The sequence below is a fragment of the Impatiens glandulifera genome, chromosome 5 (genome assembly GCF_907164915.1).
Source record: "Impatiens glandulifera chromosome 5, dImpGla2.1, whole genome shotgun sequence".
NCBI classification, from domain to species: domain Eukaryota; kingdom Viridiplantae; phylum Streptophyta; class Magnoliopsida; order Ericales; family Balsaminaceae; genus Impatiens; species Impatiens glandulifera.
Genome location: NC_061866.1, coordinates 50,630,833 through 50,657,063, shown reverse-complemented (window position 1 = coordinate 50,657,063; position 26,231 = coordinate 50,630,833). Strand labels below are relative to the sequence as shown.

Sequence of the window (26,231 nt, the reverse complement as noted above, 5' to 3'; positions counted from 1 at the left end):
AATCCACCCCTAATTTGATCCAATATCAATGGAATAATAAACTCAAACCTAGGAAATCAATACTAGATCCAAATATTTAGCCAATAAATTAGTACAAGAAATCTGTATTAGATTATTAATATTATTATAAGTACAAAATAGTGAAGTAAACAATGTGATTGACGTCATAGTAATGTAGTAAGTAGTATTGAATTTGATTGTTTCTGTTTGCATAACAAAGTAGCTAGGTTTAATTAATTAATTAAGATATACGCTAAATGAATAATATATTATATTTCCTTCTATATATATATATATATAAAAACATTTTTTATTTTGAGGAGGAACCTTCCTTTCTTCAACCATAGGCCTAGCTAGCTAGCTAATTAATTATAAGACCAAGTAAATTATTTTAAATTATTACCAATGTTAATTTACTGAATTTGTAATATATTATTAATCATGTAGAAATTTTGTATTTAACAAAAAAAAAATGTAAAATAATAGCTCTTATAATAAATAGTAATGAATTAATAACAAAAGGAAAATAAGAAATAATAATGAATTACAAAATAAAATATCATATTTTAATAGTGAAGATAGGGACAAAATTACATAGTGTAAATATTAAGTAGTTAAACTAAAATTGAGTGAAAACTGTAGGGTAAAAATAATTAATAAATAAATAAATACCCTTTTTCAATTTTAACCGTAAAATATCATGATCTTCACTCTATGGGAAAAAAACCACAATTAGTAGTTAATTAGTTAGTTAATCCGAAGAAAAGTTGTTGACGAGATCTGAGATTGCAAATCTCTTAAATGGCTGGTTTTTTTCTTTGTTTTTTAGATGAATTAGTAAGTTACCTATACGGAAAATTTGACAAAATTACCCTCATAATATAGGTAAATGAGCTGTCACCAGCGCATAATTTTAAATGCGTTGGTGACCCTTCATATTATTATTTTTTTTTATGAAATTGTCCATGTGTCGCGAGACGCAACCGGATGTCATGTGAAAAGTCCACAATCGCGAGACGCAATTTTTTTTAATTTTTTTTTTGGACTTTAAAAAAAAACAAATTTCGTCTCGCGAATGGGGTTGCGCGATTGTGGACTTTTCACATGGCATCCGGTTAGGTCTCGCAACGGGGACAATTTCGTCCAAAAAATATGAAGTGGTCGCCAACGCATTTAAAATTATGCTCCGGTCACCGGCTCATTTTAGTTCCTTTATAGGGTCATTTCGTCAAATTTCCCATCATCGATCAAAACTTCAAATCATTAACAAAACAACAGCCTAAAAAAGTATACAAATATTCGGCTTCATTCATTACATCATATAGCAAGTCTCTCCATCGATCTTTTATGTCTCTCTGCCAACAAACTATAAAAAGGAAAATGTTTTTTTTGAAAAAGAATGGTAGGAATTACAACACCTTTCTTTCTTCCTTCCTTCTCTATATATTATTATATAAGAAGATAGCAGCACCATATACAAACAAATCCAAGAAAAGTGAGTTGAGCTTTACATATTTCACCTGAGAGTTTCCCGGAATAAACAAAATTTCTTTCTTTCTCTCGTGCCTCTTTTTCCCGCAAGCTTTTCCTGGGAAACTCACATGAACCTGCAAAAACAGATAGAACAAATCCAATGCCTTAAATGAATGGTAGGAACAAGAATGAGATGATTCTATTAAATTGATTTATTTTTACCAATAGAAAGAATGGGCTCCTCATCATCAAGAGCTTGAATTCAGACTTTTCGTGTCGATTACAGCTCTCCTTAACTCGCTAAGTTGTCGACACACTTCTTCAATGAACTGCAATCCATGTCCGTTCTTAAGCGAATACAGAATGTGTGACAAGAGTTCGCGATCAGCCTCCAGCGCTTCCAGCCTCACATTAAGATCTGCAATCTCATTCTGAAACGAATTCAATGCTTCCGACGAGTTTTTCACCAATTCCTTTTTATCATCATTTTCTTCTATCAAAACCTTTTCATCATCCTTCTGTTTCTTACCATTTACGCAAAAAATATGATGCAGCTTTCTCTCCAACTCTTTAAGACAATGCGAAATGTACTCCTTTTCTGCATTGAAGTCCAACAACGAGTTCTTTATCTCCAATATCTTTTCGTTTATTCTATTCTGTTCTATTTTATTGTTTCTGCTCTCTGTTTCATCTTCATCCATCCTATAAATATCCAACTCAGCTTCCATATCCTGCATCTCCTTCTCCTTCTCGGCTAGGAGTTCGTTTGCTTTCTCTAGTGCATCCATATCGTACTCGGCCTGCTCCTCCATCAACCTCAAGTACTGTAAAGCCTCCATATGAAGTGCAGCTTTCTCTTCTTGCAAACGAGTGATCATGGACATGGCCTCATTGGCAGCTTCTGCTGAAGCGTTCCTTTCTTCCTCCAATTCCTTGCACAGATTCGCCATAGATTTTCTGTCATGCTCGTGCTGTCGTTTCAACGTGTCAACCATACTCTCGCCTTCGATTTCACTCACGCTGCTTCCCTCTATGTATTCAGAACCTGATATATCATCCCTTGTCATATCGTTCTCATGCAAGGGATCCGGATTAGCTGTTTGTTCTGCAACCTTTGATGTATGATCAACATTTTCAGTTGATTCTATAGTCTTTGAAACTTCGGTGGGTTTTTCATCAGATATCGCTGCCATCTGACAAGTTCCAATACCACAAGCTGTCAAAATAAATTTAAGAAAGGCGGGTGAGCCAAAATGCAACCCACAAAGAAAAACAAAGCAATTAAAACACAGTAATGAAGGAAGATTATTCCTCCAAAACCGTCCAGTTCGAATTCAGATACAGATGAAGCAAAGTCCATAGAATGCACAATCCACGAATCAATGAAGACTCCATGTGTAGCATGCTGCATGTATTATCATATTTTATGTTTTAAAACTAGCCTTATATCTCTATAGAATTTGATGATACATCTCCTGAGAAGCAAAACAAATCCAACAGCCTTTAAAATGTATAATTTCAACTCTAGTTCGAGTTGTCTTTTTTGCATTGAATGCTCAGTTATTGTATTTCAGCATGCAACTCTCTTTTTGTTGTTGTAATAATATGAACTTATTAGGAAAAAAAACAGAGATGACAGAAGATTAACTTACATTTCTCATCTGGGTCTGGAACAGAAGAACTTGGATTATCGTGGAGAAATGGCTCGAGTTTACTTGTTGGTTTTTCATCGTTATTTAATCCGTTGACGAGAACAATATTCTTACCTTTTGATTGTTCCCATTTGATATCTTCAAGACCATATCCAATTGTAGATACCCAGCCCTTAACATCACGAGAAACATTTTCGTTTTTCTGCAAATATTGATCTAAAAGTGAAACCCCAATATCAGAAGCTAATTCGGTATTCTTCTCCACGGATTTCGTATCTCCATTTTGCATTTGATCTTTACCATGTCGTAGGACAATGAGATTCTTGTCATCTATAATTTCTCTAAGGACAGAATTCAAATCATCATCATCTGAAAATGGGAACTCAGACTCTGTATCAGAAGCAATCTTAAGCTCAGTATATCCAACATGAGAGAAATGATCGCCTTTATTACCAAGTTGAGGATTTACTGGCCCAGAAAATCTGTCCCTTATTCTCTTCAAACTGTCCTGATGATTTAAACGAATATTTCTTGGAGGGTGGTGAGGCAAAGGTGGTTTTGGGTGGGTTCTAATGCTGCGACCAATTGGAGGTAGCGGTTGCAACTTAAGGTTTGGTTTGACTGTACAAAGCTTACTACAACATGTACAAGTTTTCGAACTTACAGTGCTGGTCAGACCATTGTGATATTGTTCAATGTCCATACCTAATTTGTCTGAGTTTGATCCATTCTGCAAAGGCAACGACATCATACATTCTTCGCACATTCCTCCTGCATCAACAAGTTTGTTGTGGATGTGACAGTATACCAATGCTGATATTCCAATTTTATGATTCTTACAAAGTAGAGTCGTATAGAAATCAATCCTCTCATCTGCAAAAATATGATCTAGCCTCGAGCATAATATGCAAGGAATTTGCAGCTTACAATGGTGAGCAAATCTAGTAAGTAGATACGAAAGTGCAGCGTCAATTAATAACAGTAGAATCAACAGCCATTCAGAAGCCATTGAATATAAGCCATTAACAAATCCTCTAGGATTCCTCTCTAGAGTTATCTGTGATATACTACTGGTCTTTTCCATTCCAGAAACAGCAAATTCCCAATTAAGAAATGATATTTCAACTTTAATCCGAAAATAATGAACTGATATTTCTCCCCCAGCCTGGAGATGATGCTGACAAACGCATGAGACAACTCATTTAGAAAGAAATCTAGCATCGACATTTACATGCACGGAAATTATACATCGCAAAATCAAGCAACAGAGAAATCGATAATCTGATATCGTTGATGAAGCAAGACTATCTATCTATCGAATCGAAGAAATTTGAAATGAAGCTAAACGCCTAATTGAACAAATGCCAATCAATCTCATCATCAAGAAACCAAAATTCCACAGATATATCAATTGAAGTTTACGAGAATTGCGCATTTTGATTCTGAAATTCCAGATTACGAGTCCGGGAAAACGAAATCACAAGATCAATCGCATAATCACATATACATTTGATTTGATTTACCTTTAGAGAGCATGAATTGAACAGGACACCCCCTACTTGGCAAGAGATAGAGAGAGAAAGAGAATGAAAACATCCTCAACCGTTAATCGTCTCATTTTATGAAGAAATCATTATTATTATTATTTTTATATAAGTTTTTTTAAAAAATTTATGATAATAAAATAATATAATTTAATAAATTCAACAGAGAGCCATGTGATGGTAAAATGATTAGACCCATTTGCAATAATATAAATTTACTTTTACCAACTTGACATAATCATTCAAAGTGTGTGCCTTTTCTTCCCCAAGTAAAAAAAATAAATTATATACCCAAAAATATTTTCACTTATTATTATGTATAACTTTAATATATATATATATATATATATATAAAAGATAATTGAATACAAGAACTTAAATTAGACCACAGCTATTCATTTGGATAAATATGAGTACATAATATTTAACAAATTGAGGAAGAACAAAAAAAAAAAAGCACACAAAATTTGTTGCGAATTCATAGAAGCAGCAGCCACTCCAGATGGGTAGAAACGCGTACTCTTTTGTGATCATGAGAAGCCGTTAGTTAAAATGATGCATATTCGTCAACTGACAGACCCCTTAATTGCGAGTTTGAGTTTTGATCGCGATATGATTCCATTTTAGTGTCTAGGATACCCAACTGAGCCTTTACCCATGGTGGGTTATATCTTCCTTCAATCCACAAAGCCTCGCCGGTATCTTTGTGCTTAAAATCAGGATACTTCGGGTTTCTCTGCAAAAACATGTCGTATATTGAGCAACCATCATTAAATCCAAAGACTATTACCATATGGAATCACTCTTGATGCAATCTTGATACAAACCATTACCAAAAAAAGAATATGAACTCCAAAATTGAATTTCACATTAATGTTAGTATGTTATTTCTTTTTAAGAAAGCCTTTTACCTTTTATATCTCCAAATCAAGGCTTTTCCAATGAACCGAAAACTAGGACTAATTGATGTTTTCTACTACGAAAACTCTGTTAAGGGAACTCATTTCTCATGTGCCTATCCTATTACATCATTCGTGGAAATGAGTACCTTGTTCTTACGATTATCCCACCATTCCAATGGATTAGCAAAGAAAGCTTGCCATAATGCTTCAGTAGACCCGGAAACGTTCCCATTTTGACTGTTGATTGGCTTACCTGTTAAATAATGAATTAATGAGCTCAAGCGAGGTTCCAGATGAATCATTTTGCAGCAATAAATAAATGTACCTAATGATACTGCCTGATTCGAGTCGCCATTGACCAAAGTGTTAGATGGCTGACTCCTTTCAACAAAGTTCAGCTGCTGAACAACAATCTGTAAGCAAGATCAAAAAAATATCAGACCTTTAGATAAGTCACACAAGAAGGGGGAAAAGACCGTGGTTCAATTACAAACCTTAAAAAAAGTTTGTTGTTTCCCATCATCGTTCTCAACTATATCTGAGATCAATCTACCAGAAACAAAGATTTGATCACCTTTTTCAACATGCTGAAAAGCAGTTTGAGCTAATTCATCCCAGAATGTCAAATTAATCCTGAAAATCATTAGTTTTTACACTTTGATTTGACAGAAATATCAATAATTGACACAAGTATTTGACTAATCAATGATCAACAAGCTAACACAAGTATTTGAAGAGTTTGTTCTTAACATTCTAACGAATACATAAAAACATAATGCACGCACTAATCGATTAATATACTCAAGAATCACTATACCAGGAGGTTTCTGTGGATGATTTCTTGAAGGCGAGACGAGACCAGGCTAATGCCTTGCCGGAGCTAAGTTTCTTAATCTGAACAGGTGAACCTACGGTGCCGATGATCTGTACGAAGTTACAAAGCTCCTTCTTCCACTGAATTTCAGAAGGTCTAGGAAACTGTTGATCTTCATAAGCGCCATATCCATTGCTTTCGTAACCAATTGAACATTTAACACCAAGTTTGGAGCATAATCGTTTGTTCTCTATCTTAATAACAGGAGATCGAAATGAACAAATGGATACTGAAGAATTCAATAAACTAGGGTTCTTAAGATTATACAAATGTATAGAACTTGAACATGATAGTGTTTGCAAAATAACCATTTCGTCTCTTTCTCTCTCTACCTGCGAGCGGGGAAAGGAAAGAAGAAGATATTTTGTATCAAGATGGGCCGGGATGGGCCGGGCCTTTATATATAAGCCCATTAAGAAAGATTGTTCATTTTGTTTCCAACAAAACGACAGCGTATTCGTATTCGATCTTATTCTGTCTTCTTCTCCATAATCCCCAATAACACCGCTCTTTCCTTTCATCTCTCATTCATCTGGCTCGAGGATTTTGATCCCTAATTCCTTACGACCGTATAATTCAAGTTGGTCTGATCTTAATCTACCAGGAAGGTATGTCAATTTATATTGATCTTCAAATTTGGATCGAGTTTAGATAGTTCTTGTGTGTTTGAAGTATGGTCAATGGGTTTGATGTAAGATTGATGATCTGCGAACCTCTACATTGTGTATTAAATTTGTTCTTTTGCTACTTGTTTAGTTTTCTATGGCGAACCGAGGTCAAATTCCCACGAAGAACTCAGCTTTGATCGCCATGATTGCTGACGAGGTAAAACTTTCGTATCTGACTATGTTTAAAGATTTCAACTTTCGTAATGGGGATGATTTGGGTGTTACTGAGAATCATTTGAAACTTATATTATTAGATGTGATGTATTGGCCATTTGGGTATCTGTTTTTGTTTGTCAAACTCCAAGAAAACTGGATTCTTAGTTTGGGATAAATCTGACTTTCCAAATTTGTTTGTTGTAGGATACAATAACTGGGTTCTTACTGGCTGGGGTTGGTAATGTTGATCTGAGGAGGAAGACGAATTACCTCATCGTTGATTCCAGTAAGTTTGATTCTGGGAAATGGATTTTTTTCATTTTATGGCTTTCATCTTCGATTAGATTAGCCATTTACAAGAAATCAGAGGGAGTCTGTCTGTCTCTTTATGTTCTTTCTAGTTCTTTATGTTTATTTTGCTATGATTTAGAAACAACGGTTAAGCAAATTGAGGAAGCGTTCAAAGAGTTCACAACAAGGGAGGATATCGCAATTGTGTTGATCAGCCAATACGTAAGTTTTCTCTTATGTTGTTCATACTCATTGTTTTGAGTGTAAAAGAGTAATCTTTGGAATTGAACTGTTTTTTTTCAGGTGGCAAATATGATAAGGTTTGTAGTAGATAGTTACAATAAGCCTATCCCTGCTATTCTTGAGATTCCTTCCAAAGACCACCCATATGATCCTGCCCACGATTCGGTTCTTTCGCGAGTCAAGTACCTATTCTCTTCCGAATCTGTTGCATCTGATCGTCGCTGAAATATGTTTATGTCATGCTTCAATCGAGCTCTCTTTGAAGGAAAATTTGTGCCAATAAAACCGTGCTTTTCGCTATTATTGTTCATTACTTGAACTCTTGATTGTGATAAATTCAGTCTCGTTTTTATGCTCGAGCATGTATCTTCTGTTTTCTTTGAATTTAATGTGATTTCATTCAATTATACTGTATTATTTGTCTGCAATTCGTTTTCGAGATGAGTTCATTTCATAATATGATTTGATACAATTTTTTTCAATTGAATATATACATGTTATGCATATTGGCTTTCTTCAATCTTCGAGAGTAACGACATGGGAACGAAACTTTAGCAAAATCATATATCTAAACATATATATATATATATCAAAATGTTCGAAAATAGGAACATGAAGTGACACTAGTTCATGTTCTCTCATGGGGGCACAAGCACAAAGTCGATACAAAAAACATAGACTGCACCAACACCACACCATTGGAAAGGTATATTCCATTGATTGAGCAGCAAAAATAACAAAGCCAAATACACTAAATTCAATCTTCATCCATCTTGTCCCACTTTAATGAGCTGATGATGCATGTTTGTTCCTCTGATTATCCACAAGTATCTGCCCATCTCGGCATTCAGAAGAACAGAACGCAAGAAATGTACTGCAAATCAAATTACAAATGCTTCAGATCACATACCATATCAAAACAAGCAAATAATTCAGCAAGATAAACATCAGATCCATCAATTATACTATATACCATATCAAAACAAGCAAATGAATCTCATTTAAAATGTTGTAATAACTTTAACCTAATCTAATACAAATGAAAATCTTTTAATAACCTAATCTGCACAGAGATTAACCAAAACTATACCAAATAGAAAACGGATCTGATTGATAAGAGATGAGAAGATGATTACCTATACATGAAAACCTCATCATTCTGGAGGAGCTTCTTTTTACAGAAGTGGCAGCTATCGAGAAATCCGTGAATCGGCACACAGTGATTAACCTGATTCGGAGGAGACGATACAACCAAAATCGAATGTTCCGATCCTTCTACCCTTACTTTCTTTGCCATCTTACTCGGCGGCGGAGGAGGATCCTTGCGGTTTCTCTGATGACGGCCAGGTAAATCATCGGAGAGTGCTAAGACGCTGATCCGGCTGAAGCTGGAAGATCTTCCGATTCTGGTACGCTTGATCGTCATATTGTTCGAATTAGGGTTTGAAGTCGAAACTAGTCCGCGTCTACAAGAGGGGCACTACGAAAGGATGATATGGACTCATAGGTGTCACCTTTTTATAGGCTCTTGTGGGACCATTTATTTTATAACTCACTTCTTATTTTTTTCATCAATATTAATTTAAATAATTCTATTTCTTTTATCACATACTATTTTTTACAAATAATTCTACTTTTGAAAATTTTCTATTTTTTAACCTAATCAAAATAAAATAGTAAAATTTTATTAAAAAGTATTTGAGAATATTTATTATTAAATTGATATATATATATATATTTTAAAATTAAGAAAATAAACACGGCACTACCCTTTGTGGATTATTTTGATGATGTGAGATTATTTTTAAGTGAAAAGACTTAAAAGTATTTGAAATATATATATATATAATAAAAAAATAATAATAATTTAAAATATATAATATTTTAGTATTTTGGTTAATGATTTAAGTGATTTGATGAATAAAAAGATAATGGAACGATATTTAATTTTATTTGGGTTTATCATAAATATTTTAATTATTTAATCAAAATAATTAAAAAAATTAAATATAATAGTTATAGTTTAAATTTAAGCATCCAAGAAAATAAATTAAGGTGACTTATAAGAATGAAAAGAAATATTAATAAAATAGTAGATAAATATATGTTTTATTTTTTTAATTAAATAAACAAATATTGAATTAAATTTTAAAAAAATTATAAAGTAATTTCATATATTTACAGTATAATTTTTTTTTCATATCTAACTTAGAACCCTAACAAAATAAAATTATATTAAATGATGGAGTATCAATACTTCCAAACAAAATTAATACATTTAAACTCAAAACCTAATATAAAAATAACTATATGCCCCTCTTTTATAATTAGTCATATTTATTACTATTTTTTTATTGTGACATCACAATCTTCTTTTTAATTGCGTGTTGTAGTTGTCATCAATTCATAATCTCATTTAGTTAGATTATAAAGTAATTATTTTTATTGATTGTAATCTTTATTTTAAAAAGCAAATTAGTTTTAGTCTTTTTCCTGTTTCACATTCTCTTATTAATTTTGCTTATACAAAACTAGTCAACTTCAAATTTTATTTTATTTTTTTACAATTTCTAAATCAATTCTAAAAGAATCTCAATTCTCTTTCTTTTACAGATATATAAAACTTTTATAATTAAGTTTATTATTTAAAAGTAATATTTATTATTTATCTGAACTAAAAAAAAATATTGGTCTTGGGTCATTGTTGATTGTTGCTGTCCCCGACTTGTTCATGAAGAAAATATATTATAGATAAATCAAATCACTAAATCAAACAGTATAAATATAAAATATATTATTTATTAACAAATCTTATATATATATTATTATATTTGTCAGACTCATAATTCTTTTTTTCTTTCTCAATTTTACTTGAAAAAAACTTCATTCAATTCAATCACAGTTTTCTATATACAATACAAATATACACTTATTTTTATTAATTTTTAATATTGTTTACAAAGAATATTAATAAAAAAAGTTGAAGGAATTTATTATAAGTTTTGAAAAAGTTGAGGGGTGAATAAACAAATATATCCTTCTTCAATAATTACTCTAATAAACATCATCATGGAGGATATGGCAAAGTTCTTTAAAAAAGAAAGACGATAAATTCTCTCACTTCTCTCTAGCCTTCACAAATGTTCCGATTAATTCAATATTGATTTCATTTCTTTGTTTTATTGATTTGAATATTGATTTTAGAAAGCATGGAGGCTACTGAAGTTGAATTGATTCATTCTTTGATCTCGATTTTGATTCAATAGTAGTTCAGTTTCTGTAATATCCAAAAGGTGAGTTATCTTTCGTGTATTTCTATTCATAGTTCTTCGATCTTCTTCAAAATCGTTGCTGATTTGATATACAAATTCAACGGCAGTTATGTTGCGTAGTAGATTTAGAGCTCTGACTAGGAATCATCAAGCTGCTGTGGCAGATCATGGCACAGTTCAATCGCCATTTCAGAATCAATCAATGCCTATTTTGTTCTTAGGAAGTTCACCTAGGGCATTCAATGGATTTCTATCTAAATTCTTCGTTCATTTTGAATCTAAAATTACTTATCCAGTTTTTTACTCTAACCTATTTCAACCTTCTACTGGAAACAATCCATTTGATTATGCTAGAATTCTCTACTCTGATCAAACTCCAAAGTTTTCTCCAATCAATGAACAGAAACACTCTTGGGAAGAAGAATCAGATCTGAAAGGCATTTGCCTTGCACTAATTGATGAGAAGAAGAATGAATCGGTCCTGTTTGGATCAAAGCTTAAGGTTCAATCCATTTCGATTCAATCTGTTAGAGAGATGGAGTTATCAGAGGACTATACGTGTGTGATTTCTCATGGACCTAATCCGAAAACTACTCATATTTTTGATAACTGTATTGTTGAGTGTGACTGTAATGGTGTGCCTTTTGGTGGTGGTGGTGGTGTTTCTAAATCGAACAAGAAAATGAAGATGAAATCAACTTCTTCATCTTCATCTTCTTCATCAGATGGATTTCTTAGATTCTGTTATGCTTGCAAGAAAGATCTTGGGCATGGAAAAGATATTTACATATATGGGTTAGTAATTTTTCATTGATCATGTTCATATCATTAGATTAATTAAGATTGTTATCGAAAGTTGACTTGTGATTATAATGAATTTTGATTTCAGGGGTGAGAAATCATTTTGCAGCCGTGAATGCCGTTGGGAAGAAATGCTTTTTGATGGATTAGATATTACAGATTTGGAATGAATCAAAAATTCATCTTTCTTCTTCTTTCAGGTTATTTTCTTGTTGTTATCCTCTATTCTCTCTCTTACATCATTTCTGGATGGTTTATTATGTATTTTAGCATGTAAGCAACTGTTTGATTTATTCCATTTCAAATAAAAATGTTTTTTTCCCTTTTATTATCTTGTTATAAGTTTATCTCATTATTCAATAAACTATTTTTTTATTTAACAAAACTAAAAATAAAATAAATTTAGTGTTTTGAAACTTTGGTTTTACATAGCGTTGTCAATTTGGGTCAGTTTTCGGCTGGCGAGTTCAGGCGGGCGGACATGTTAACAAGTTGAACGATACTAATTTAAATAGCGTTGTCAATTTGGGCCAGTATTCGGTTGGCGAGTTTCGGGCTGACAGGTTAACAAGTTAAACGATATTAATCTAAACCTCACTTGTTTAGTAATTCATGTCAAAATCTCTAACCTAAACTTAATTCGTTTGAACCAATTACCTAACACAACTAGACCTAAATCCGATAAAAATTAATTCATAAAATAAAATTGAAGCTAAATCATAAATATACTTATAAAATTTTAAAAAAAAAAAAAAATGAGAAAGTGAATAGAAAATAATAACATAAAACTCAACAAAAGAAACTTTAAATAAGTTATCGGGTCTAGTTTGAGTCATTTTAGGTCGACTCAATTTTGACATGTTTATTAATTATGTTAAACAAGTCGACCTAATTTTAACCCGAACAAAAAAAAATACATGACAAACTTAATTTTTTTGTATTCGTCGTTCGATTTAAAGTTAATTTAGTCTGCCAACAATTTAATAAAGGATATATAAAAAATTATGATTAAAAAAATAAACTAATAAAACTTAGTTTTAATATCTAGAAAGTACAATATCTGGCCCCTCTAATAAAATAAAATTCAGAGTGATTTAGTTGCATCACAATTACACCCAATTTATTTTATTAGTTGATTAAGTCTTCTTCTTTTAAAGATTATGAAATAAAGTCAAATATGTTACCATCAACATTAATAATTCATTGTAAATAAGCTTGGACTAATTAAAATATAATTTACTTTGGCATATTTTAATAATAGAGTTATACTATTTAAACTATATGACAGTCATCAAGTTGTTCATTAATAATCAATAATTTATATTATATTTACAATGAGAAGTAATATCTTATCTTATCTTTAATCAATTGCATTATTAAAATATATGTTAATATCTTGTGGGCCACTTTATGTCCTATCTTTATAATGTGGGCTTTTATTGTTTTTAATTGATGACAACTGACAAGACTTGGGAATAAATCCAAAAGTTTCAACTCTTTTATGTTTTTTTTAAATTTTAATCATTTATCACTTATTCAATCATTTTCTCACACATGGGATTATATTTTGATATTATAATTCACCAAATTATTTTTTTAGAGGAAGTTATCCATAAGCAATGAATTAATACATTTTTAATAATAAAAAAATATATGAATACAAGACTTTTAATGGTTTAAAACTTAGAAACTCTTGATCATATCAAACAAAAATGTCAAAAATTACCCTTTTAAATAAACCTAGTACCAAAGGTAAATTATTTTTTAGAACTGAAAATTTAGTTTTACAACTAAGTTAACATATAATAATTCAATTCCATATTTTTAATAAAAAAAAACTTTTAAATGCCTAATTTTTTTCTAATGAAATTGTATTAATAATTACACTTACACAATTATATTATATCTCAATTAAATTGTATTAATAATTGAAACTTTTGATCATGGAAATATTATCAAGACTAAACCAAGCAAAGATGAAAGATGTCATGGGCAATCTAATATAATAAATTTGATCATTTTAATTATAACAACATAAATAAATATTCATATGACATATAATAAATTTATTAAGTATCATTTGGATGTAGGTTAGGGTTATTCAAGATTTTTTTATATATCTATTTATATTTAAAAAAGAAAACATAATTATTCATTATCATGCTTAACCTCAAAGTGCTTTATGGGTTATTATAGTTATGACTTCCAATCTAAATTCTTTAATTTAAATTTTATGCCTATTCTTTTTATTTGAGTATTGCCAAAACTTTTTTATGCAAAGAATAAATAATTTTAATTATTATTATTAAAATTATGGATTTTAAGTGAGTTAATTAGATCAGTTTCTTACTATTTTCATCGTTAAATTAACATACATAATAAATAGTTTGAGAGTACAATAGGATTCAATTAGGGTTGTGCTTAAATGGATTGAAGGTTTTATATCTTTGTACTACTTTTTGTATCAAATTTAAATAGTTTCATCTTGCTTTAGTAATACAAATGTTACAAATACACATTTAAATTAATATACCTATATTATATAATGATAGTGCAACTTCAAAAGCAAAAACATCTACATTTTTATATCAAATGAATTGTAATCACCAAATTGTTTTTCAAATATAATAAAAACATTAACTCCCAAAAGTTTTTATGTTGTTATTGACTATTTAAGCTTATTTTGACTAGAATCTAGAAGAGATATAATAATTTCACATTAAATCAACTACAAAACTTAGTAAGACATAATCATCAAATCCATATCTATTTTATTTTTTCAAAAATGTCATAGTATAAAAATAATGATCATACAAAAACCTAACAGAAATAAAAACACATGTGCAAAAGATCACAAATTCACCATTAATAATGACACCTAGTTCATAAAACCATTTTCAAATAATTCATTATCATATCTTTCAAATATCAACCAAAATACAAAAAATATCATATATTCATAATATATTTATACCCTTTTTCTTATAATACTCAAATCACTAAAGATGATCCATTGACTGTTCAAATAACCATAATTTGAACAAGCCGTTCAAATAACCATAATTTGAACAAGCCCTAAATAAACAAACACATTGAAGACTATGCCTTTTTTTTTGAAATCTAACCATTAGCCATGAACTAAAAACAATAATAATTTGACCAGAAAACTAAGAAAAGGGTCAGCTGACAACAAACTTAAATAGCATTATAAAGTCTTAACACTGATAGATAAAAGCATAATATAAAGTATCAATACAAAGATAGATAAATACACCAGTTCAACACATTAGATATAATAAAAGCACTGAAATAGGAAATAATAATAATACTACAAAGAAACAACATAGTCATCTTATGGCAGATTCAGTTCTGATGAGCTGTGTCAAGATCAAAAAAACAAAATATTCAATTAAAACTAACCATCAAGAACAAATTAAAAAGGATGACATGAGGGATTTCAAAGGAAAAGACTTTTACCTGTAGTTAAAGGAGGAATTGGCTCTGATCAGCAAGCAGTTTCAAAAGGATCATGATAGAAGGGAATTAACTATTAAAGCTAGAGGCGAAGAAAACTCACTAAGATTAGAAGAAGCAAAAGGGTACGATAATCATATAAATGAAACAACAGCAGATGTAGAACTATTTAATTCCTCTTCCCACTTTCTCCGATAAAAGGTAGAAAAAGTAGGATAATTGGAATACACAACTCTTCCCCATTAGAAGGATAAGATTAGAAAGAAAGAAAGAAACTGTTGAAGTAGGGAGGAAAGACCAGAGATGGCTAAAGTGTAAAAGAGATGAACCCTAATGTCTGTCTATTGATGATGTCAATAATTATAATAGCAGCCTTCTGCATCAAAATCAATAATGAAGGTTATCTTGCAACATCTCCAACAGTCCAAACCCAAATTCATAAATCCATGAAACTCGTGATCAGTATACTATCCACCTCCTCTTGATTTATCTAAAGACTACTTAAAAGGAACTTCTGAAGGAGATTAACTTATTCATTCTATATACAACTTATATTTACAAGAGTGAAGGTCCACCCACCCTCGATTACTTCATTCATCTGATATATCGAGATTGAGAATGCGACGCAAGGTCTTTGTCGCGGTATCAGCAACATCAAACAAATCATTAACTGAACTGTCATGATATGCTCTGGTGGGTGAAGAAGGTGCAGACTTGGCCTTCTCAGATATAGGGTCAAAGTCAATTTCAGAGGATGGAGAAAGAGGCAATTCAAGTGACACAGTACGTTTAGGATGATGAATTGTGAAAAACTTAGGCATTGGCAATGAACTGGGAGGGGGTGAATTTGAATATGCTGGCCCTGCCCAGAGTTCAGAGTAAGAAAATCTATCAAACCTATCTTCTTTAGGAGAACCAACTCGTCCACTCTTAACAGGAATATCCATTGGATTACTACATTTAGAGGTTTTCAAATCCTTTGGCGAAGGAACCGATGAATAGGAATTCTGAGGGGTAGGAAGTATACCATGTCCTGATTGAAATGATCGACAATTAATATCTCTAAAACCTTTCGAAGGAGGAGAATCAAAAGAGCCATATCTAGAAGGACTATGACTTTTGATGCTTCTACTATGTTGAGCAACAACAAACAACGTCTCCATCATGCTCACAATCTACTCAAGAGCAGAAATATCCTAGATCTACAAACTAACGACACAAATGAAAGAACGAAACAAGTGAAAACGATAACCGCGTTTCAGATCTCCAATATCATATCAGATTCGCGTTGATTTAAGTCAAAACTGAACATAGATCGAGCAATAAACAAACAGATCGGCGAGAAACCGTCAACTTCCTCAGATCGTTCAACGCTAGGACCAAATCTACTAGAAAAATAACGTATATAAGTTTAGATTACGTCAATCGAAAGCAAAAGTAATGAAAAAACAGATCAGATCTCAGATCAGATCAAAGCAATTTCAATGGAGAAACAAGCTAAGATTTACAAATGATGAACAGATTCGAAGAATTACCTGAAACAAAGAGTGGTAGTTTGCGAAAGTAAAGAGTGTGACTGAATCAAATGACAAGTTAGATCTTTCTATCAAATTCTTTTTTCATAATATTAAATAGTACAGAACTAGAATCATCCGGATTTCAAACAACTCACAAGTCTATTTAAATCACGTTTCAGGTCCTCTGCCTTGTTTGGAAAAAAATTTAAATAAAGAGACAAGAATATGGTAAAGTGAGCAAAATATTAAATAAAGGTAAAAGTGAATAATTACTATATTTTATCTTTATCTTTTATCTTTATCAAAATTAAAATTTGCTTTCACTGTTTTTCTAAACCAAACAAGTCCCACAACACACCAATCCCTATTACAAGTTCCAAGAATCAAGCGGAAGCGGTGATAATTTTTATTATTATTTTTTGTAATAAAATAATATCCTATTTTTATTATTTTATAAAATCAAAGGAAGAAAGAGTCATGGTTTCTAAATAAAATTTAGTATAAACTAAAAAATATTTATAATAAAAGTTATCTGAAATATATATTTTTATGGTATAAATAATTTAATAGTATTATAAAAATAATATGTGAGGATAAATCTAAACTCCTATAATATATGAGAATACATAAATATATTATTTACATTGTATATTTATTAAAATATTTGAGAAAAAAATTCATCCAATATTTTTTTTTTTATTAATTTACACTATTTACAAATTACTATAATTTCAAAAATATATCATTAAGATTTTACTTTTTTTCAATAAAAAATTCATTAATATTCATTAAGCATTTCAGAATTAAATTAATATTATAATTGAACATTTTTTTATTCTTATTAATTTTTAAACTTTAACAGGATTTAAAATAATATTATTTTTCACACTTCGTTTTTATTAGTTAGTTTTATTAAAATTGATCTATAGATAAAAAGTTACCAAGTTTAAAATGAAGATATATATGAAGTTTAACATTAAAAATCAATAATCGTAAAACAAATTAATTATGTAAGCAAATTAAATAAAAAATTTAACAGTTTATAATTAAGGCTCAAATTTAATAGATAAATCACTAGATAAACTAGCTCAAGTGCTCACCAATCTACAGTTATTAGCTTGATTTCAATAAATTGTTTAGAATGAGAATTTAAACTTTGACTCATCAACAAATATAAAAGATCCATAATGCATGTAAATAAATAATCATCCAGAATCTATAATCTTTTGCAAAAAAGATTGAACCAACTCATACATAGATTGTCTCAAAAACGAAACGAAAAGAACAATAGAAACCGAAAGAGAAGAAAATCTATCTTTTCTTGGACACACCGACAGTCTTTCCCCTGCGACCGGTAGTCTTGGTGTGTTGACCACGAACCCTAAGGCCCCAGTAGTGACGTAGACCACGATGGTTCCTGTTCAACACAACCACCATTCACAAACTCAGTTTAAAAGAAAGGCGCTCCATTTCAAATTCAAGCCTTCAATATGAAAAAAAATACACACCTGATCTTCTTCAACCTCTCCAAATCATCCCTCAGCTTCATGTCAAGACCATTAGAAGTCACCTGGGAGAACTTACCATCCTTGTAATCCTTCTTTCTGTTAAGAAACCAGTCTGGGATCTTGAACTGACGTGGATTGGCAACAATGCTCATCAGGTTATCGATCTCAGCATTCGAAAGCTCTCCAGCCCTGCAAATATAAAGAACAATGTCCATGACTTGAATTGATAGAATATAGTAAGACTGAATCTTGTAGTCTATTCATCATCATGATTATAAAATTCAAAAATAAGTTGTTTGATCAATCAACTGTACAAATATAAAAGCATAGAGAAAGAACAAAAGAAGAAACACAAGATTTTACAAGTTTAAGTTATAGAAGTATTTCAAGTACCAAAAGACTAAACAATCTAACCAAGAACCAACTAACAAAATTAATAAGTGTATATTAGTCATATTCAAGTACCAAAATATTAAACAATCTAACCAAGAGTCAACTAACAAAAACTGACAAGTGTATATTAGTCATATTCAAGACTCAACTTTGGCGAATATCACAACCCTTAAGAGGTACTAACAAAAATTAACAAGTGTATATTAGTCATATTCATACTTATCCTTGGCGAATATCACAACCCTTAAGAGGTACTAACAAAAATTAACAAGTGTATATTAGTCATATTCATACTTATCCTTGGCGAATATCAACCCTTAAGAGGTACTAACAAAAATTAACAAGTGTATATTAGTCATATTCATACTTATCCATATCCAAATATCTTCACCTAGACTAATATCAAGACAGCAGAAGATATCTCATCCTCCATCATTGCTAGAAGATAAATTAATCATACCATCTTTACTCAAGCCTCATTTAGATGTTATAATCATAGGGTTTTTGTTATACAACCATGTAGATTTGAGATATCAAGCTCAAACAAAAGAGGTTATCATCATCTACTATGATTATATTGTCCATTCATGCTTGCTATTGAGCACACAAAGCTTTCATAATCTATTATTGCTTCAATTAATCATTAATCTGCTCAGTTCTAACCAGTTTTCTCTCAACAAACCTGGTACTAGAAGTAGATAACTCAGCAATTTCTATTCGATATTTAAATAGAATAGCAATTTCTATTCATTCTTTAGATATATCTAGGGCCAATGGTGCAAATAAAACTACCATACACATCACACTAAGAATATGAGTCATTTACTTAGTTTATACCTCTTGTTCATGTCGACATCAGCCTTCTTGCAGACGATATTGGCGAATCTACGCCCGATACCCTTAATAGAGGTCATGGCAAACATAATCTTTTGCTTCCCTTCGACATTTGTGTTCTGAACACGAAGAATATGCTGAAACTCTTCATTGGCTACCAACGACTGTAGAAAGACAAAGAAAATCAACAACAATATAGATTTTAAACAGTGGAAAATCGAACATGTAGAGAGGAAAGATCGAATGAAAAACTCACCATGGTTAGGGTTTGAGATTGAGCTCTGAGGAAATGTGAAATGCGGCAGCAGAGAACAAGGAATAGCTAAACCCTAGTTTGAAGATCCCAAACTCTCGCTTTAATACAAAATAAAATCCAATTTTGCCCATAATGATTTTCGTGGTGCTAATTTTGGTCTTATACTTTAAAACCATATAACTTTTACACTAAATTTTTAAATATTTTCCTAATAGTATTTTTATTATTTTTATCCATTCTTTCTTCCAAATTTTATTTTTTAATTATTTTTCTATTTTTTATTTTGACATATTTTCGTTAACTCTTTCAAAATATTAACATTTTATTCTATAAATTCATGAATTATAAATATAAATGAAAATTAATAATATTTAATTAAATAATTAAAATAAAAAATAAAATAACACATATATTTTTTTACTTGTAAAATAATATAATATTTGTAATGATGAGTGAAATATAAAACAAAAATGGTATAGAATAAAATTGAATTATAAAGATAAAATATGTATATTATTTTAATTTTTATTTTATATTTTTAATTTTAACTTTTATTAAATGTATTTAATTTTAATTTATTATATTTATTTAATTTAATATGTTTAATTTTAAATATATATATATTATATTCATAACATTAAGCAAAAATAAAATTATGTGTTATTTTAATATTATGTAATATATTTTATTTTAATTATTTTTATAAAATAAAATAATTAATAGATTTAAAAACAAAAATGTAATCAATGAGTTTAGATAAAAAAAAGTGATATTTTAGAAGTGTGAATGAAAATAACCTTTAATAAATAATAATATGAAGAATGGGTAGCTGTGGAATGGACCCTATAAAACATAGCTTTAATCTCAATTTCCTTGTAATTTCTTGGTCGGTATACAAATTAAATTGTATAGGTCTTAAATCCAGGTAATGAATCACGTTTTGATTGATTTTAAAATGTCAAAATATATATAAAAAAACATTTATTTTTTCAGTTTACACTTTGTTATGATTTTAATTTTCTATATCTTAAATAAAAACACTCTATTTGAATTTAAAAAAAATATATATATTTGTAAAATATTATTCAGTATATTTTTTAAAATCCAATTATTATTTATCGCTCAAATTTGAGTTGTTTTATTTTCAATGAAATGGGCTTGATATTTAAATGGTAAATATGAAGCTCTAATATATTTCCACACATCCACAATTCTTAAGCAATTCAAATTGTATCCAACAATTTTGAACGTCTATATTTAAAAAAAATATTATTTTTATAAAACAAATACATTCAAATCAGTAAATCGTACACAATGCTATTATTTGAAAAATTAATACAAAATTTATTCATATTCAAAATTTCTCAAATTTTTCATTAAATTATATATTTTTTAATCACCTAAACCAACTTTAACAAATTATAATGCATAAATTTTAAAAACAATACGAATACTCAATTTTATAAAAACAAGTCCAAAACAAATTTAAATATTTTTCATTTAAAAACGTGATGATTAAAAAACAAAAAATAGTACGTGAAAATAAGAAAACACAAGTTTATTTGAAAGTTCGGGCTACATGTTTTACAATGAAATCAAGAAGCTATTTAGGATAGTAAATAATTAGACTAGTTAAGTAAAGAATAAAATATTTGGAGCTAATATTGAATGGTGGTGATTGAAAGGTAAGTAAGAAAAGAGTTATTTGAAAACGAAAGGCGGTCACTCTCACTCCACTCACACGACGACGGTGGGTGGGTGTCCTTCGTAGAAGAAGAAGAGAAGAACCAACTCATATTTCTCTCCCTCCCTCTATAAATAACTGCTCTCTTCCAAACTCTTTCTCCATCCATATCTACTTCTCACTTACTCTCAAATCTCTACACTCTAAATCCTATGGAATTAGCGAATATGACGCTCGAGATCTTCTCCAAGTTAGAGCAGAAATGGCTCTACAACGGCGAAAACAACAAGAAAACGCGAATTCTCAGCATTGACGGAGGCTCCACCGACGGCATTGTAGCAGGATCTTCTCTCATCCACCTCGAACAACAGATCCGTGCCAAAACCGGCGATCCTAACTCACACATCGCAGATTTCTTCGATATCATCGCTGGCACAGGAATCGGTGGAATCTTCGCAACAATGCTCGCAGCCGACGACGGTAATGGCCGTCCTCTTTACACTGCTAAAGACGCGCTCGATTTCGTAACCGACAGGCAATCCGATCTGTTTAATCCAACAAACGTCGGAGTTTTCCGCCGGAGAAGAAGGTACTCTGGCAGGAGTATGGATAAGGTTCTGAAAGAAGCGTTAAGGAGAGAAGACGGTAAACTACTAACACTGAAGGATACATGTAAACCTCTCTTAATTCCTTGCTTCGATTTGAATAGCTCTGCACCGTTCGTCTTCTCCAAAGCCGACGCTTCAGAATCCGCAAGCTATGATTTCGATCTATGGAAAGTTTGCCGTGCAACATCAGGTACTCCATCGATGTTCAAACCGTTTCCACTGACTTCCGTCGATGAAAAAACCTCTTGCATCGCAATCGATGGAGGTTTAGTGATGAACAATCCTACTTCTGCAGCGGTTACGCACGTTCTGCACAATAAACGTGACTTTCCTTTAGTTACCGGCGTTGAAGATCTGTTAGTCCTATCTCTAGGTAACGGACCTACAATGATCTCTCCTATTAATCCAAATCTCCGTCATACAAGCCATTGCTCCACGTCCACCGTCGTTGAAATCGCCTGTGACGGTGTCTCCGACACCGTCGATCAGCTGATCGGAAACGCCTTCTGTTTCAATCGCTCCGATTATCTAAGAATCCAGGTAACTAAAGATTCACCATAGAAATAACAATAATAATATTATGAATTCGATCTTGTTAATGGAAAATAAATGTGCAGGCATACGGAACCATGGCGGCGCCGGCGGTGGCGGGGCGGCGGGGTATGGACGGAGTGTTAACGGAGAAAGGGGTGGAGACTTTGCCGTTTGGAGGGAAGCGGTTACTAACGGAGACTAACGGAGAAAGAATAGAAGGATTTGTGCAACGTCTTATGGCTATGGGGAAAGGAAGCTTGCCAGCTAGCCCTTCTAAGGAAACCGCCATTAGTCAACTTCTTAACGGCCGTTAGTTCATATATAATATATATATATATATATAATATAAAATATATATAGAATTTAAATTTTGTTATTTGTATTGCCTAAAGGGAGGCATAATCTTATACAATAGTGCATATAAAGTATAAGTGAGTGTTTTTATTTTGTAATTATATGTTTGGAGATTGAATAAAACAAATAACATTATATTTCTCATAAAAACACATCATTTTCTTCTGAGTTTTATATTTTTGTTTTTTTTTAAATAAATAATTTACTTTATGAATTAAGTTAGCACAGTATCAATTTCTTGTTATTATATTAACTTAAATGAAGGATAAATGAGAGTTATAAAATTAAAGGTATTTTTTTTTTAGTAAAAATAGAATCCGACAACTTTAAGGGTGATTCCGTAATCAAATTCAATTAATTATAATTTATATTTCTCAATTTTATTTTTTTAGTTTGAAATTGTAATTTTAAATTATTATTATTATTTTTTATGTTTTTTAAAACAAAATAACTTATTTTTTTATAATTTGAAACACGAATAAAGTTTTGAATTGATAATTTATTTTTTAAATTTATTATATTAAAATATCGAATTTAGTTAGTGTTGGAGATATAACTGTATATGTAAATTTTTATTTGAGTAAGCGTTAATATTTTGAACTTTATATATATATATATATATATATATATATATATATATATATATATATATATATATATATTAATTTAAAAAGTTAACCATTTGATTCGATATTTTGTTTTTTGAACCTAATAGGTTACGATGTCAAGTCGATATTTTTTGTTTGAATTTATAAAGTTAACATGTTAAACTTATAAATTTAAAAAAAAATCTTTTGATAATTGGTTGTGTCAAATCAATATTTTAATAAATAGATAATATATATTAAATTTTTTTTTATTATATTATTTTTTGTAATATAAATTGTGATTGAATTATAATATATAATTTTCTAAAGAAAAATAATAGTTGGATTGTATTCAATGTGAATTCTCGTGAAATTAGAATTTCGATCTATTTTCAAATACACTCATCCAAACCTATCCTAATATTTTTTACAAAACTTTAATCATTTGAAACTTATTTATTTTATTTTTTTATTCTAATAAAAAAGGAATTAAACAAACATTCCCTGAATTTGTGACAGAGGATACCATATTTCTATTGAACCTATGAATTATGAATATCCATAAGTTTCATTTGAACTTGTATCCATCAATTGGGATAAAACCTCACAAATAATAAATTATTTCCATTATATTTAAATTGAGAGCTAAAAAGTAATACAAACACATGACTAAATTAGCCACTGAAATGAAGAAACCTAATTTAATTGGATTAATAATCTCATAATATGGTATCAATTTAATCAAATTACAATGTAAATATTATAAGCTGTCTAATCTCAGTATAAAAACTTTACATAATTCAATCCAAATCATTAAATATATTAAAATGGATAAAACAAATAACCGATTAATCGTCGGTTGGTACTGTTTTAAATAATATTTAAAAATAAATAAAAATAATATGAGTAGGTACTTGTATGGAGAACAGCCCAAAAAAAATGATGGGAGGGTCCATGAACTTGACCTTCAAATGAAGGATAGGCGTTTAAGAGAGGTGGTTTGCTTTTTAATTATAAAATTAAAATAAAATAATATCAAGTAATAGTATAAATAAAATATTAAGGAGAGAATTAATTGATATTAGATATGAAAATAATAATTGAAGTTTATTGGTAGGTGATGTTATTAAATATGTGAATAGATTTATGATAAGATCTTGTCCCCTTTCTCCACTATTCATTGCTCACCCCTACCCACCCCACTTCTTTAAATATATTTTTTGTTTGCATCCACTAAATAAAGTTACCTTCTTTTGCAACCACTAAATAAATGTAATATTTAATATCAAATAAAATAAAATATAAAATAGCTAATCCATATATCTTTTGAGAAGTTTGAATTTTGTTATTCTATCACAAATAGAGGTAAAATAAACACTTATTTGTGCTAAATACAAGTTATATGATAACACTTGACACAATCCTTATTAAAATACAAATAAATAATAACATAAAAGAAAAAGAAAAACCAATAAAGCATCAAAATAATTCCTAATAAGTTTAAGGACATTAATAATTTTTAAAATTTAGATAATGGGTTGTAGTTTTTTAATGTTCTTTTTTATACTATCTATACTTTTCAAATAAATTTAAGTTTGATAGTATAGGACATTTATTTTACTAAATTGATACAAATGAAATTGTTATTTTAAAATGTAATATTTTATGAAAATATTTTCCCTAAAAGAAGAAAACAAAAATAGTGTCAAACATTTTGATCCTTTTGAATTTTGACGATGAAAATGAAATCTCATCAAGAAGTTTTAAGCGGTAATTTTGAATATTTTGAGAATTTAAACTTAACTCAAGATCAACAATATTTACAATATAAAGTTGAGAATTTGAATAAATCTTTAATTCTTCAATCTTGAATGAAGATTTTCAAATCAATTTATGTTGATAAAATAGAATATTTTAAAGAATTATAATTTTTTGATAAAATAGAATATTTTAAAGAATTATAATTTTTTGTTAACATGTTATTTTATATATATATATATATATATATATATATATATATATATATGGATTGGTGACAAGTTATATATAGTTAACCAGACAATATCTTTAAGAAAAAAATATAATTTTATATAGTTGATTATAATATGATAATTTTATTTTAATTAAAGAAAAAATAGCATGACACCGCATAATTGTGGTCCATAGTTGATTATAATACGATAACTTATAAGACTACAATTATAATACACCCATTAAAATATATAAGATAAAAAAAAGTAATAAAAAACTATTCTAATAGAAAATTATAAGTTCTATAAAATTATTTTGACCTAATATATTTTAAGGTGTAAAACAAATATATATATATAAATATATATATATATATATATATATATATATATAAAGAAAATAAAGATTGAGATATTTGTATTAATTGTTAAGTAGTATGATTAGATTGACTTAAAATCAATAATTTGAATCTTTTAAAATTGAACATAAAAATGTTAGAGAAATAGTATAATATTAAAAATAATGCATGCATGTTGTTGATAAGAATAAGTGGTGAAAAGTAAAATCTTAAATTAAGTTAAGTTGGACAACACCGACAATTTGATAAACGATATAAAAAATAAAGAAAGAAAATA

At 29.7% G+C, this 26,231-nt stretch overlaps 8 protein-coding genes across 10 annotated transcripts; 3 read left to right on the top strand and 5 right to left on the bottom strand.

Annotated features, from left to right (window-relative positions):
* Window positions 1–1,643: 1,643 nt before the first annotated feature.
* Window positions 1,644–4,736, bottom strand: LOC124940261 (myosin-binding protein 1-like). 2 transcript variants are annotated; one of them, XM_047480760.1, is made up of 3 exons: window positions 4,649–4,736; window positions 3,126–4,302; window positions 1,644–2,689 (listed from the first exon to the last, which is right to left on the bottom strand). In XM_047480760.1, the coding sequence occupies exons 2-3, from the start codon at window positions 4,207–4,209 to the stop codon at window positions 1,722–1,724; spliced, it is 2,052 nt and encodes a 683-aa protein (XP_047336716.1). In that variant the 5' UTR covers window positions 4,210–4,302; window positions 4,649–4,736; the 3' UTR covers window positions 1,644–1,721. The 2 variants fall into 2 exon arrangements, with proteins under 2 accessions (XP_047336716.1, XP_047336715.1); XM_047480759.1 differs by having other exon boundaries at window positions 3,126–4,722.
* Window positions 4,737–5,025: 289 nt separating this feature from the next.
* LOC124938846 (protein OSB2, chloroplastic-like) lies at window positions 5,026–6,795 on the bottom strand. Its single transcript, XM_047479368.1, has 4 exons — window positions 6,389–6,795; window positions 6,066–6,204; window positions 5,897–5,984; window positions 5,026–5,824 (listed from the first exon to the last, which is right to left on the bottom strand). The coding sequence occupies exons 1-4, from the start codon at window positions 6,754–6,756 to the stop codon at window positions 5,685–5,687; spliced, it is 735 nt and encodes a 244-aa protein (XP_047335324.1). The 5' UTR covers window positions 6,757–6,795; the 3' UTR covers window positions 5,026–5,684.
* Window positions 6,796–6,928: 133 nt separating this feature from the next.
* LOC124938847 (V-type proton ATPase subunit F) lies at window positions 6,929–8,231 on the top strand. Its single transcript, XM_047479370.1, has 5 exons — window positions 6,929–7,053; window positions 7,202–7,270; window positions 7,474–7,555; window positions 7,700–7,782; window positions 7,864–8,231. Exons 2-5 carry the CDS (start codon window positions 7,208–7,210, stop codon window positions 8,026–8,028), a joined length of 393 nt encoding a protein of 130 aa, XP_047335326.1. The 5' UTR covers window positions 6,929–7,053; window positions 7,202–7,207; the 3' UTR covers window positions 8,029–8,231.
* Window positions 8,232–8,392: 161 nt separating this feature from the next.
* LOC124938848 (FCS-Like Zinc finger 17-like) lies at window positions 8,393–9,278 on the bottom strand. The gene is made up of 2 exons (XM_047479371.1): window positions 8,940–9,278; window positions 8,393–8,677 (listed from the first exon to the last, which is right to left on the bottom strand). The coding sequence occupies exons 1-2, from the start codon at window positions 9,227–9,229 to the stop codon at window positions 8,587–8,589; spliced, it is 381 nt and encodes a 126-aa protein (XP_047335327.1). The 5' UTR covers window positions 9,230–9,278; the 3' UTR covers window positions 8,393–8,586.
* A 1,617-nt stretch (window positions 9,279–10,895) lies between these two features.
* On the top strand, window positions 10,896–12,204 carry LOC124939803 (FCS-Like Zinc finger 8-like). Its single transcript, XM_047480249.1, has 2 exons — window positions 10,896–11,870; window positions 11,965–12,204. The coding sequence occupies exons 1-2, from the start codon at window positions 11,185–11,187 to the stop codon at window positions 12,044–12,046; spliced, it is 768 nt and encodes a 255-aa protein (XP_047336205.1). The 5' UTR covers window positions 10,896–11,184; the 3' UTR covers window positions 12,047–12,204.
* Window positions 12,205–15,060: 2,856 nt separating this feature from the next.
* On the bottom strand, window positions 15,061–17,024 carry LOC124940455. 2 transcript variants are annotated; one of them, XM_047480975.1, is made up of 3 exons: window positions 16,886–17,024; window positions 15,354–16,735; window positions 15,061–15,253 (listed from the first exon to the last, which is right to left on the bottom strand). In XM_047480975.1, the coding sequence occupies exon 2, from the start codon at window positions 16,514–16,516 to the stop codon at window positions 15,941–15,943; it is 576 nt and encodes a 191-aa protein (XP_047336931.1). In that variant the 5' UTR covers window positions 16,517–16,735; window positions 16,886–17,024; the 3' UTR covers window positions 15,061–15,253; window positions 15,354–15,940. The 2 variants fall into 2 exon arrangements, with proteins under 2 accessions (XP_047336931.1, XP_047336930.1); XM_047480974.1 differs by having other exon boundaries at window positions 15,354–16,738; window positions 16,886–16,984.
* Window positions 17,025–18,033: 1,009 nt separating this feature from the next.
* On the bottom strand, window positions 18,034–19,948 carry LOC124939863 (40S ribosomal protein S18-like). Its single transcript, XM_047480318.1, has 4 exons — window positions 19,859–19,948; window positions 19,606–19,766; window positions 18,376–18,564; window positions 18,034–18,284 (listed from the first exon to the last, which is right to left on the bottom strand). Exons 1-4 carry the CDS (start codon window positions 19,859–19,861, stop codon window positions 18,179–18,181), a joined length of 459 nt encoding a protein of 152 aa, XP_047336274.1. The 5' UTR covers window positions 19,862–19,948; the 3' UTR covers window positions 18,034–18,178.
* A 1,755-nt stretch (window positions 19,949–21,703) lies between these two features.
* Window positions 21,704–23,136, top strand: LOC124937826 (probable inactive patatin-like protein 9). The gene is made up of 2 exons (XM_047478156.1): window positions 21,704–22,690; window positions 22,768–23,136. Exons 1-2 carry the CDS (start codon window positions 21,755–21,757, stop codon window positions 22,996–22,998), a joined length of 1,167 nt encoding a protein of 388 aa, XP_047334112.1. The 5' UTR covers window positions 21,704–21,754; the 3' UTR covers window positions 22,999–23,136.
* Window positions 23,137–26,231: the final 3,095 nt, after the last annotated feature.